The following is a 14,974-nucleotide window of genomic DNA, read 5'->3' on the forward strand; positions in this document are numbered from 1 at the left end:
AGTACCAGTACCAGATCAATGTGGAGCTATATACAGGGAGTACCAGATCAATGTGGAGCTATATACAGGGAGTACCAGTACCAGATCAATGTGGAGCTATATACAGGGAGTACCAGTACCAGATCAATGTGGAGCTATATACAGGGAGTACCAGTACCAGATCAATGTGGAGCTATATACAGGGAGTAACAGTACCAGATCAATGTGGAGCTATATACAGGGAGTACCAGTACCAGATCAATGTGGAGCTATATACAGGGAGTACCAGTACCAGATCAATGTGGAGCTATATACAGGGAGTACCAGTACCAGATCAATGTGGAGCTATATACAGGGAGTACCAGTACCAGATCAATGTGGAGCTATATACAGGGAGTACCAGTACCAGATCAATGTGAATCTATATACAGGGAGTACCAGTACCAGATCAATGTGAATCTATATACAGGGAGTACCAGTAGCAGATCAATGTGAATCTATATACAGGGAGTACCAGTACCAGATCAATGTGGAGCTATATACAGGGAGTACCAGTACCAGATCAATGTGAATCTATATACAGGGAGTACCAGTACCAGATCAATGTGGAGCTATATACAGGGAGTACCAGTACCAGATCAATGTGAATCTATATACAGGGAGTACCAGTACCAGATCAATGTGGAGCTATATACAGGGAGTACCAGTACCAGATCAATGTGGAGGATGTTCTGATTCCCTGAGAGTATCGTAACAGACACAGACAGATCCTATTTTACAGACCTGTGCTATTATGGGCTGTGTCTTAGTCATTCTCCCTGAAAGTGTCTGTTAAGGGTATACAGTTGAAGTCGGAAGTTTACATACACCTTAGCCAAATACAATTAAACTCAGTTTTTCACAATTCCTGACATTTAATCCTAGTAAAAATTCCCTGTTTTAGGTCTGTTAGGATCACCACTTTATTTTAAGAATGTGAAATGTCAGTGGGTCAGAAGTTTACATACACTCAATTAGTATTTGGTAGCATTGCCTTTAAATTGTTTAACTTGGGTCAAATGTTTCAGGTAGCCTTCCACAAGCTTCCCACAATAAGTTGGGTGAATTTTGGCCCATTCCTCCTGACAGAGCTGGTGTAACTGAGTCAGGTTCGTAGGCCTCCTTGCTCGCATATGCTTTTTCAGTTCTGCCCACAGATTTTCTACAGGATTGAGGTCAGGGCTTTGTGATGGCCACTCCAATACCTTGACTTTGTTGTCCTTAAGCCATTTTGCCACAACTTTGGAAGTATGCTTGGGATCATTGTCCATTTGGAAGACCCATTTGTGACCAAGCAACTTCCTGACTGATGTCTTGAGATGTTGCTTCAATATATCCACATACTTTTCCTTCCTCATGATGCCATCTATTTTGTGAAGTGCACCAGTCCCTCCTGCAGCAAAGCACCCCCACAACATGATACTGCCACCCCCGTGCTTCATGTTTGGAATGGTGTTCTTCAGCTTGCAAGCCTCCCCCTTTTTCCTCCAAACATAACGATGGTCATTATGTCCAAACAGTTCTGTTTTTGTTTCATCAGACCAGAGGACATTTCTCCAAAAAGTATGATCTTTGTCCCCATTTGCAGTTGCAAACCGTAGTCTGGCTTTTTTATGGTTTTGGAGCAGTGGCTTCATCCTTGCTGAGCAGCCTTTCAGGTTATGTCGATATAGGACTCGTTTTACTGTGGATATAGATACTTTTGTACCTGTTACCTCCAGCATCTTCACAAGGTCCTTTGCTGTTTTTCTGGGATTGATTTGCATTTTTCGCACCAAAGTACGTTCATCTCTAGGAGACAGAACACGTCTCCTTCCTGAGCGGTATGACGGCTGCGTGGTCCCATGGTGTTTATACTTGCGTACTATTGTTTGTACAGATGAACGTGGTACCTTCAGACATTTGGAAATTGCTCCCATGGATGAACCAGACTTGTGGAGGTCTACACATTTTTTTTCTGAGGTCTTGGCTGATTTCTTTTGATTTTCCCACGATGTCAAACAAAGAGGCACTGAGTTTGAAAGTAGGCCTTGAAATACATCCACAGCTATACCTCCAATTGACTCAAATGATGTCAATTAGCCTATCAGAAGCTTCTAAAGCCGTGACATCATTTTCTGGAATTTTCCAAGTTGTTTAAAAGCACAGTCAACTTCATGTATGTAACCTTCCGACCCACTGGAATTGTGATGATGTGAAATAATCTGTCTGTAAACAATTGTTGGAAAAATTACTTGTGCAATGCACAAAGTAGATGTCCTAACCGACTTGCCAAAACTATAGTTTGTTTTAACAATACATTTGTGGAGTGGCTGAAAAACGAGTTTTAATGACTCCAACCTAAGTGTATGTAAACTTCCGATTTCAACTGTAAAGAATGTCATCATTATGATTCCAGTAGCCACAGATCAGTTTGGGTCATCTAAAACCTGAGTATCTTTCCAGATAAATTTGGGTCATCTAAGACCTGAGTATCTTTCCAGATCAGTTTGGGTAATCTGAGACCTGAGTATTTTTCCAGATCAATTTGGGTAATCTGAGACCTGAGTATCTTTCTAGATCAGTTTGGGTAATCTGAGACCTGAGTGTCTTTCCAAATCAGTTTGGGTAATCCGAGACCTGATTATTTTTCCAGATCAGTTTGGGTAATCTGAGACTTGAGTATTTTTCCAGATTAGTTTGTTGTAATCTGAGACCTGAGTATCTTTCCAGATCAGTTTGGGTAATCTGACACCTGATTATCTTTCCAGATCAAAATACTTATGTGGCACAACACACTATGATGAGGGAAGTGACTTGATGCCAGGACACACAGAGGCAAAACTGGTGTGGTGGGAAGTCACTACATGGTGTGTGTGTTTGTTTGTGTGTGTAGCTGCGTGTGTGTGTGCATGTTTGTTTGTGTGTGTGTGGCTGCGTACACACGGAGTGTGTGTTCGCAACATGCTCGTGTGTGTATGTTTGTGTGTGACATAGTTCTGACCCTGTGTGTGTTGGTTCTTCTCCACAGGGGCGTACCTGGTTCCCTACCTCATTCTGCTGATTGTGATTGGCATCCCCCTGTTCTTCCTGGAGCTGTCAGTGGGGCAGCGGATCCGCAGGGGCAGCATCGGGGTGTGGAACTACATCAGCCCTCGTCTGGGGGGCATCGGTTTCGCCAGCTGTGTGGTGAGTGAAGTTAGGTTCACCGCTACTAAGACTGTGGGTGTAGCACATGGGCATGTGTGAAAATTACTCCTCAGCCTGTCCCCACTTGCACCAGGGAATAGCTAGTTTTTCACGTGGTGCCGACTGGTAAGGCGCTTTGGGAGGTTGTGTGCTAGCAAAGCAGAGGTCCTGGGTTCGAGTCGACTCAGGAGGAAGCGGTACTCGCTAAGCAAGCAGCGTGACGTCCTTTACATGGGCACCATGCACATTTCCTTAGAATAAAGGGGAAAGCACACACGTAAACAGGACTGTTTCTTTCTGCTTCACAAGCGAACACACACACTTTTTCCCTTACCCTTAGCATCCTTCTATGGTAATGAATTGAAAAATGACAAGACAAGTTTCCTTTTAAAGAATAACTGTCTTCTCCATGTCATCTCAGCCAGTATAAACTACTTCCATGAGTCATTGTGTTCCGGTCTCTGTTCCTTAATGGCCGCAACGCAGTGGAGATAATTTGATTAGCCAGGTTAGAGCAGAAGGAATTCTGGGTACTGAATAGGTCACGTGTCACCAACACCTTTCTGTGAACTAACTGGCAGCATGTGTCAACCATCATAACACTGCCAACCATGATAGCACTGCCAACCATGATAGCACTGCCAACCATGATAACACTGCCAACCATGATAACACCATCAACCATCATAACACCATCAACCATGATAACACCATCAACCATCATAACACTGCCAACCATGATAACACTGTCAACCATGATAACACTGTCAACCATGATAACACTGCCAACCATGATAACACCATCAACCATGATAACACTGCCAACCATGATAACATTGCTAACCATGATAACACTGCCAACCATGATAACATTGCTAACCATGATAACACTGCCAACCATGATAACATTGCTAACCATGATAACATTGCTAACCATGATAACATTGCTAACCATGATAACATTGCTAACCATGATAACACTGCTAACCATGATAACATTGCTAACCATGATAACACTGCCAACCATGATAACATTGCTAACCATGATAACATTGCTAACCATGATAACATTGCTAACCATGATAACACTGCCAACCATGATAGCACGTGCTGTTTGAGGATGGTTTAAATGTAGTCGTTTGACAGGTGGTACCATGTTAAATTGATTTTGTTGAACTAGTGTGTCGCCTTCGCTTGTTAGGGTTGCTGGAAAACCCATTAAGTCAAATGCATTTATAATAAGCACCATATCGATAAGGTTTGATTGATTGATTTGAGTCAGTGATGTGCGTTCATAAGGTAGTGATGATTTAGATTGTGTGTTTTAAACACTAACCTGTTTCTGTCCTGCAGGTGTGTTTCTTTGTGGCCCTCTACTACAACGTGATTATAGGGTGGAGTCTCTTCTACTTCTCCCAGTCCTTCCAGCAGCCTCTGCCATGGCACGAGTGTCCCCTGGTCAAGAACAAAACCACTACGTGTAAAACACACACACCCTCATCACCCACCACATGCTCACACCATCACGATCCACGAGGCAATAACTACCCTAATGAGTGTCTCTTAATAACTAGCATACAAGTTCACATAAAGTGTGTAATAAAGCCATGGTGCTTATACCACCCAGTGACAGTGATACAGTAAGCCATTAGCCATACTGTACATTCACAGTAATCCATTATAAAGTGTGTTCTAATGAGTGAAGTGACCACAGAAACTCAACTCCAGGTGTTCTGCACCTGTTTCATCAGTAACATGTTGTCCCTCTTCCCTCCAGACATAGTGCCTGAGTGTGAGAAGAGCTCGGCCACCACCTACTACTGGTACCGCGAGGCTCTGAACATCTCGGACTCCATCTCTGAGAGCGGAGGGCTCAACTGGAGGATGACCATCTGTCTGCTGGCCGCCTGGTCCATGGTCTGCCTCGCCATGATCAAGGGAATCCAGTCCTCTGGGAAGGTGAGTGAGTGAGTGAGTGAGTGAAGATGGGAAATTGAGAGCAAGTGAAAGAAAAATAGCTTGCTAGATAGTTACTGTATACCAAGCAGTGGCGGCCGACCGATTAGCTTAATACCCAGGGAGGCAGGGGGTTGGGGAGATATGTAAAGTTATCTGTGCATTTGAACAACATCATAAATATACCTATTTCACTTTTGCATGTAAAAACAGAATCACCTCTGCTGCCAATCTTTTGATTACCAAAAATGATATTCTTTAGAACAAGCATCACGCAGAACAAGCATCACTCCTGAGTGCATTGATGACACAAGCACAGGAAAACACAACAAGCACAGGAAAACACAACAAGCACAGGAAAACACAACAAGCACAGGAAAACACAACAAGCACAGGAAACAAGCACAGGAAAACACAACAAGTATAGGAAAACACAACAAGCACAGGAAACAAGCACAGGAAAACACAACAAGCACAGGAAAACACAACAAGCACAGGAAACAAGCACAGGAAAACACAACAAGCACAGGAAACAAGCACAGGAAAACACAACAAGCACAGGAAAACACAACAAGCACAGATGCAGCAAGTGAAAACAAATGATCTAGCTGGGATAGCTAACTAGCATAACGTCACAAGCGTCATGAGCTCGCCAGTAACTTTAGTTAGACTTGATTGGCATGCGAGCTAGCAAGCTAACTACCGGTATTGGGCACAGAGACATGTTTTTTTTCACCTACCATGACCACGAGAAGGTTCTAACTAGTGTATCCCTCTGTCCTTCGAACTGATGATGGATGTGGATGTCTGGTTCAGGTCCCAGGCTCCCAATGACTGTCATGATTCTTTTTATTTACAAGTTAATTGCAATTTGCTCTTTAGCGCCCCGCTGTTCAGTACCAGATAGAGCAGACCCAGAAGACCTGGACCTTCATTTCAACACCTCAGGGAGGTCCATTTACTTTGTGCTGTGAAAATCATGTGCTGAAATCCTGCAATCTCATTGCTGCAGTCTCCCCTAATAGCAAGCAATGTAATAGCTGGCAAAGCAACCCAAGCGCTGGGCGGCAGGCTGAGCGCCCGGAGCTGTTGATGATCAGAGCAGTAGGTAACTGAACAGAAGTGCTGAGTGATAAACCAAAATGTCCATTATTTTGGGGTTTTTAAACAACTAATTGACCGACATCGGTTCAATTACTTGAATTCCATTTATTTATTTATTTTCTTCAGTGAGCTCCATGTGCAGTTTCTCTAGAGATACATCAGATCAACTCTGAACTTTGCAATGTAGTAGGGAGTTGTAGTTTCTCTAGAGATACATCAGATCAACCCTGAACTGTGCAATGTAGTAGGGAGTTGTAGTTTCTCTAGAGATACATCAGATCAACCCTGAACTGTGCAATGTAGTAGGGAGTTGTAGTTTCTCTAGAGATACATCAGATCAACCCTGAACTGTGCAATGTAGTAGGGAGTTGTAGTTTCCAACAGCCCAATATTCTACATAGTTTTGCGTAGAAAGTGTGGCAATGACCATAATCCATTGCGCACCCACTTAAAGTTATCCGGTCTATGCAGAGCAGACACGGAGACTGAGAGAAGAGGGATGGCGCTATTGAGAGGGATAGAAAGCAGTTGCTTCGCGGGCCTGAAAATAAATGATGTAAGTGATTGATAGTTGGTATTCAGCAGTCATAAAAGTATACCTTATTTACTTTGAAGAACTACTAAAATAGTGATTTTATCAGACAGTATAGGCAGCAGCTTTATAGAGATGAGATGATGACTTGGAATGAAATAATAAAGTTATCAATAAAACATTTTATTAAAGTAAAATAATGTGAATAAATGATGGTTAATAAGTGATAAGCATCAATGGGCAGTCACTACCATCATTGGACCTTTATTCATTGTTTTATTCAGTGTCGTTACAGCATTCAACCCACATAATGCATAGTGCATTTAATGTCTAAAAATGTTTATCCAAACCAAAATCGGAAACCGTGATTCTTCTTTAATAATCAAACTTAAACCAAACCCTCAAAAAGCACTAATCACTCAGCACTACTGAACAGCTAGTATTGAACAAAACATTTTTGAAACAGTAAAATTTACACAAACCTAACCACACTTTTATGGACATTTTAAACATAATCCTTGAATTATATATATATAATATATATATATTATTTTTATCAAAGATAACTTGTTAGATAGTTACTGTATACCTGATAGAGACCTGGCCTAGTCATTTAGCCATTGAACTGTGAGCCATACTTCTTGCTGAAAGACACAGCCGTTTGGCCTCAGTAATGTCAGTTGTCATAATTACATGGTTAAGAAAATGGCTGTTTAGCAATTATCAACAACCATCTTGACAGAACTTGAATAATTTTTTTAATAATCATGTCCAAATATTATACAATCCAGGTGTGCAAAGTAGAGGTCTGTGAGGGACTGATTTATTCATCCCACTCCCACCGCAGCTTTTCATACACTCCCGCCCACACCCGCTGGCTTTCTGTCCGACTGCCACCCGCTGCCGCAAGAACTGGTCCCGAACCCAACCGCAGTCCTGAGAATGTTATTTTAGGCGAATGTGACGCAGCTCACTTGCCAGCCATACTCGCCGCAATTTTGCGCCCTATAGGCAATATCAAAATCCTCCAAAATAGGTTAAATTAACAGAGATTGTCATATAGCTTATTATATTAGGCTATCTGTATTACTGGGCTATATCATCCAATAGGCTAGACGTAGTTTGAAGAGAGATGAGTTGGAGAGACTTGTACTTTCTCTTGAGCTACGTTTTATAGTCTATCTTTTCGGAGTGGGACGATTTTCATGCGGAGACAAATATGGGGGATCAATATTTATTTGTAGGCAGTGTAGTAAGATATAGCCTCATCATATTTAGGAAGTACATTTCCTTGAAAAGATAACTGCCCGTGCTTCTTCGTCCATGCATAGGATATAGCCTACTCTATTTAATTGAGCCCACACACGCACCTGATCTCGCACATATTGCAACCGAACTTGAAGCAGCGAATGATGAGAGCGGACACTTGCACTTTCTCTTGAGCTACGTTTTGCATATAGGATATACACTACTGGTCAAAAGTTTTAGAACACCTACTCATTCAAGGGTTTTTCTTTATTTTTAATATGTTCTACATTGTAGAATAATAGTGAAGACATCAACACTATGAAATAACACATACGGAATCATGTAGTAACCAAAAAAGTGTTAAACAAATCTAAATATATTTTATATTTGAGATTCAAATAGCCACCCTTTGCCTTGATGACAGCTTTGCACACTCTTGGCATTCTCTCAACCAGCTTCATGAGGTAGTCACCTGGAATGCATTTCAATTAACAGGTGTCTTGTTAAAAGTTAATTTGTGGAAATTCTTTCCTTCTTAATGCGTTTGAGCCAATCAGTTGTGTTGTGACAAGGTAGGGGTGGTATACAGAAGATAGCCCTATTTGGTAAAAGACCAAGTCCATATTAAGGCAATAACAGGTCAAATAAGCAAAGAGAAACGACTGTCCATCAATACTTTAAGACATGAAGGTCAGTCAATCCGGAACATTTCAAGAACTTTGAAAGTTTCTTCAAGTGCAGTCGCAAAAACCATCAAGTGCTAAGATGAAACTGGCTCTCATGAGGACCGCCATTGGAAAGGAAGACCCAGAGTTACCTCTGCTGTAGAGGATAAGTTCATTAGAGTTACCAGCCTCAGAAATTGCACCGCACCCCACCGCAATGATCTCTGTTAGGTTCCAAAGGATTATTTAAATTATGTTTTATTATGTTACGGGTGCGTCAATAGACTCTTAAGGATTAGAGACTTACCCAGAAAGACTCACAGCTGTAATCGCTGCCAAAGGTGATTCTAACATGTACATTCAACCCCCTGTACTATTAGTGTTTTACTTTTCATTTATTTTTTACAAATGTTAGAATTTTTCTTCCACTTTAACAGAGTATTATGTGTAGATTGTTGACAAAAAAAGACAATTAAATCCATTTCAATCCCACTTTGTAATACAACAAAATATGGAAAAAGTCAAGTGGTGTGAATACTTCCTGAGGGCACTGTATCTTGAACATTGTCATTCCCTTTGGATTGCTACACAGTTTGGGGTGACTGCTGTTACCATACAAATATTGTTGGCTGATTTGACTATGATCTGTAGTCTTTTGGGTGAATGTAGTGTAGACCTATTTCATATCGCTCCAAGGAATGTTTACCGGCAGCAACCTACTAATGTACATATACTGTAAAATACCAATTTTACATCTGTTCTGAATGTATAAGATTACATATAAAATGGCTACCGTGCAGTGGTTGCTCCAGAACATTTGTATCCTTTGAAATCCAATCAAATTTTATTAGTCACATGCGCCGAATACAATAGGTGTAGACCTTACAGTGAAATGCTTACTTACGAGCCCTTAAAACCAACGATGCAGTTTAAAAAGATAAGAATAAGAAATAAAAGTAACAAGTAATTAAAGAGCAGCAGTAAAATAACAATAGCGAAACTAGATACAGGGGGGTACCGGTACAGAGTTAATGTGCAGGGGCACCGGTTAGTTGAGGTAATATGTACGTGTAGGTAGAGTTATTAAAGTGACTATTCATAGATGATAACAACAGAGAGTATCAGCAATGCAAATAGTCTGGGTAGCCATTTGATTAGATGTTCAGGAGTCTTATGGCTTGGGGGTAGAAGCTGTTTAAAAGCCTCTTGGACTTAGACTTGATGCTCCGGTACCGCTTGCCGTGCGGTAGCAGAGAGAACAGTCTATGACTAGGGTGGCTGGAGTCCTGACAGTTTTTAGGGCCTTCCTCTGACACCGCCTGGTATAGAGGTCCTGGATGGCAGGAAGCTTGGCCCCAGTGACGTACTGGGCCGTTTGCACTACCCTCTATAGTGCCTTGTGGTCGGAGGCAGTGATGCAACCAGTCAGGATGCTCTCGATGGTGCAGCTGTAGAACCTTTTGAGGATCTGAGTACCCATGCCAAATCTTTTCAGTCTCCTGAGGGCGAATAAGTTTTGTGCCCTCTTCAGCCAGTAGTTTTGAAAGCGGTGCTCACCAGCCAAAACAGGTCCTTGTTTTTTGTGTACTACGTCATCCAATTGTGTACTACCTCATCTATTTCGTATAATATGTTACATCCTGCAATTTATATATATTTTTACAATTCGTACAATATGTTATGAATTTGGTGTGCTTAAAGGAGAAGTAACTTTTTTTTTTTAACTAAATCTAACATTTTAATGAAAATGTCATGTTATAGAATGGTCCGTACACCTTTTCTGTATATGAGTCGCGCAAAAGGGAATGTAACATTGCGGATAAAGTTTGGAATGACACAATTTAACGTGTAGAACATCTAAAGACCTGCATCACTATGCTGAGATCTTTTCCGTTTCTAAAACAATGTATTTGGGTGTTTTTGGAGCCTTTGTTCATGTTTTTATGGGGCACTGATACTACACAACGAGGATGAGGAAGTGATTTGCTGTTTGGGGTAAGTTTCTTAAAAAAATGTGAAATCACAAAAAAGGTGTCTGGAGCCTTCTTTAACATGCCATTGACGTCAAAAATAGAGATTTGTTTGTAAAAAAGAAAATTGTCCTTTAAGATCCCATACTGCCTCTAACAATGAACAAGTGTGAGGCCCTCTTTGGACCCCACAACAGTCTCGATGGCCTTTTAAGTTGGAGAGAGAGTGGAAATGGCTATGAGCTTTCCTTTCCACTCCTAGTGAAGGGACCAGAGCAGGAGAACCTTTGAAGCTTTGCCACACAAAAGAATATTAATGTCCCTCTCGCCCCTCGTTTACAAAAGCCTATTCCTAGGAATATCCCCACTGGGATCTACATTTTCTTTTTACTTTCTGTGTGTGGGTATGAGGGTGCAAGAAAGACCGAGGGAGAGAGGGGAGCAGACCGGTTGCCATGGTTTTATGCGCTCTTTCGCATGATTGTTAGGAGTGTACTCACAAAAAAAGAAACTGAGGGAGAAAATACATTTCATTTTGCTGATTGTGTGGTGAAGAGGGAGTGTACTAAATGGCTGGGTATTAAATGGCTAAATCTATTTTTTGCTCGCATTGTTGACAAAATGATGTGGAGCTACAAAAGAACGCGTCAAAGTTAAATCACCGTTATGACAAGTTTGAGTTGCCGTAATGATAGATAGTGATGGGGGAAAAAATATCCGTTCAGTTGCATATCGCAAATATTAATTTGGATGATATTATATTGATACTTTCACTCCCAAGTATCGATTTGTAAAAACATGATTTATTTTTGCCAGGTAGCGTTAGCTAGCACGACTCGGCTGTACCTGCGCCAAAACTCCTGTATTTTTCATCCTATAGCTTGTTCTCCAGCTAGTTTTCACCACTTTAATTTCCATGACTGTTCAAAAAAGAAAAATGTAACCTTTATTTTGACAGGGAGTCAATGCTGAGAACAATGTCTCTTTTCCAGATGAGCCCTGTTGAGCAAAACAATACACATCTAAATAAAATACACACATTAACTACACATCCACATTAAAATACACATTATTAAACACAACAATACACAAAAAGCCAAACACAATCATGACAAACAAACACATTCTTCAGTAAAAAGGTCCCCTAACAACCGTCTGAAGTTCCCTACAGGCACCAATTCCTCCCATTTTACAGTGCATTGGAGATCAATCCACATGTAAGGTGCAAAAAAACTTAAGTCAGATCTAAGGGCTCAGAGGGCCCTCCAGAGTTAGCCATGCCTGAGATCAGGTCTGGTCTGGTCTGCAGGTTAGAAAATAAAGTAAGGTATGGTGGAAGTGTATGCAGTAGGGCTTTATAAACAAAAACAACTGCAATGCATCGATCTAGTAGACTTCAAAGAGGGTCAGCCTACTTTCTGATACAGAATGCAGTGATGTGTGCTGAACCTATCCCATGGCCCGAAGGGAAATGGAGCTTAAACCGTTACAGCATCAGGTGGTGTCATTTTAACACCTAGTCTAAGTTTAGGCATTCAGGTGGTGTGATTTTAACATCTAGTCTAAGCTTAGGTATTCAGGTGGTGTAATTTTAACATCTAGTCTAAGCTTAGGCATTCAGGTGGTGTGATTTTAACACCTAGTCTAAGTTTAGGCATTCGCAACTGTTTGACCAGCGCAGGATTAAGCTCTATCTGTCGCCCCAGTTGACCTGGTTTCCCCTTTAGAGGCCACCAGGCAGGCAGAGGCCCACCCCTGAACCCATCCCTGCTCATGACTGAACTCCAAACCATCTTAAATCTTAAACCACGCCTCAGAGCCTGTGGGGTGACTCAACCTACCCACCCCGCTCTTCAATTCACAATCCCCTAGTATCCTCCCAGATAATACAGTATATCACAAAGCAAGAAGGCCCCTCCCTCTGTCAGCTTAGTGGGACAGTGGTACAAAAGCTCTTGTGTGGGCCCCGGCCCAGAGGCCGGTCAGAATCCTTGGCCCTGAAAGCACCCACAGCAGTTCAGTAGAGTAGACCTCCCCTGGGATAGGACCTCCTATTGCATCACTCACTTCAATCACTTGCTTCTTCTTCTGTATTCTTTAACTAACTGTATAGTGGTCCGCAGGGCTGTATATTTCTCTGTAGGTTACTGCCACCCCCACAGGTCAGGAGGAGACAACAGAGGCAGCCTCAGAGATTTCTATTTATTATGGATCCCCATTAGCTGTTGCCAAGGCAGCAGCTACTCTTCCTGGGGTCCAGACACATTAAGACACATCACAGAATAAACTAAATAAAACATCATCACACCACTACATATCCACATCACAAAATGTACAATACCACCATACAACAATATTAAAATGTACAATACCACCATACACCAATATTGAAATGTACAGTACCACCATACAACAATATTAAAATGTACAATACCACCTTACAACAATATTAAAATGTACAATAACTCCATAAAACAATATTAAAATGTACAATAACACCATACAACAATATTAAAATGTACAATAACACCATACAACAATATTAAAATGTACAATAACACCATACAACAATATTAAAATGTACAATAACTCCATACAACAATATTAAAATGTACAATACCACCATACAACAACATTAAAATGTACAATAACACCATACAATATTAAAATGTACAATACCACCATACAACAATATTAAAATGTACAATACCACCATACAACAATATTAAAATGTACAATACCACCATACAACAATATTAAAATGTACAATAACACCATACAACAATATTAAAATGTACAATACCACCATACAACAACATTAAAATGTACAATAACACCATACAATATTAAAATGTACAATACCACCATACAACAATATTAAAATGTACAATACCACCATACAACAATATTAAAATGTACAATACCACCATACAACAATATTAAAATGTACAATAACACCATACAACAATATTAAAATGTACAATAACACCATACAACAATATTAAAATGTACAATAACACCATACAACAATATTAAAATGTACAATAACTCCATACAACAATATTAAAATGTACAATAACTCCATACAACAATATTAAAATGTACAGTACCACTATACAACAATATTAAAATGTACGTGTGTGTAGAGTGTGTGTGAGTATGCGTGTGTGTGTGTCTCTTCACAGTCCGCGTTGTTCCATAAGGTGTAGTTCTATAGTTAAAAATAATATATCTAATTTTACTGCTTGTATGAGTTACTTATTGTGGAATAGAGTTCCATGTAGTCATGGCTCTATGTAGTACTGTGCACCTCCCATAGTCTGTTCTGGACTTGGGGATTGTGAAGAGACCTCTGGTGGCATGTCTTGTGGGGTAAGCATGGTTGTCTGATCTGTGCACTAGTCACTTGAACAGACAGCTCAGTACATCCAACATGTAAATCCCTCTCACAAAGACAAGTAGTGATGCAGTAAAGCTCTCCTCTACTTTGAGCCAGGAGAGTTTGACATCCATGTCATTGATGTTAGCTCTCTGTGTACATTTAAGGGCCAGCCATGCCCAGAAGAGGCAGCCTCTGAGATCCCTTTAGATAAAGCCCAGAAGAGGCAGCCTCTGAGATCCCTTTAGATAAAGCCCAGAAGAGGCAGCCTCTGAGATCCCTTTAGATAAAGCCCAGAAGAGGCAGCCTCTGAGATCCCTTTAGATAAAGCCCAGAAGAGGCAGCCTCTGAGATCCCTTTAGATAAAGCCCAGAAGTCATCAGATCACAGTGACGCTCTCATTATCTTTATGTTTATATAGTTATTAACCCCAGAGAGACAGGGTCTGAGACAGATTTGTCAATAAGTAATGTCTCAAGTCAGCCATTCACGTTGTAATGTACGAGTTGCAAGAAGGTTATTCTTCTGTTGTGGTTCTCTTACAGGTGATGTACTTCAGCTCGTTGTTCCCTTACGTGGTGCTGATCTGTTTCCTGGTTCGGGCTCTGCTCCTGAAAGGCTCTGTGGACGGCATCCGACACATGTTTACCCCCAAGGTACAGTACCATAACCCCTAAGGTACAATAATGCTGCTTTATAGTTTCACCCAATGTAATGGTGCCTTGTTCACACCCAGGCACAGTCAATGCTACTGCATACAGCCAACATGCTGCACTACACCGCAGGCAAAGTCAGGACCCAGACTTCTTCAGAGAGTTAGCCAATGCACTTGTTTGATCCAATGCACTTTTACATTTCTTTTTTTAGCTCACCTTTATTTAACCAGGTAGGCCAGTTGAGAACAAGTTCTTATTTACAACTGCGACCTGGCCAA

At 41.0% G+C, this 14,974-nt stretch overlaps 1 protein-coding gene across 1 annotated transcript in view; it reads left to right on the plus strand.

The window, feature by feature from the left end:
* The window catches only part of slc6a15 (solute carrier family 6 member 15), a 32,323-nt gene that overhangs the window by 10,173 nt on the left and 7,176 nt on the right, over nt 1–14,974 (plus strand). Inside the window, exons 3-6 of the mRNA XM_014125712.3 lie at nt 3,029–3,186; nt 4,540–4,666; nt 4,964–5,145; nt 14,586–14,696. Coding sequence (XP_013981187.1) covers nt 3,029–3,186; nt 4,540–4,666; nt 4,964–5,145; nt 14,586–14,696 — 578 coding nt within the window. The remainder of the gene's footprint in view (nt 1–3,028; nt 3,187–4,539; nt 4,667–4,963; nt 5,146–14,585; nt 14,697–14,974) is intronic.

This window comes from Salmo salar, chromosome 10, assembly GCF_965601325.2.
Source record: "Salmo salar chromosome 10, fSalSal1, whole genome shotgun sequence".
Lineage (NCBI taxonomy): Eukaryota > Metazoa > Chordata > Actinopteri > Salmoniformes > Salmonidae > Salmo > Salmo salar.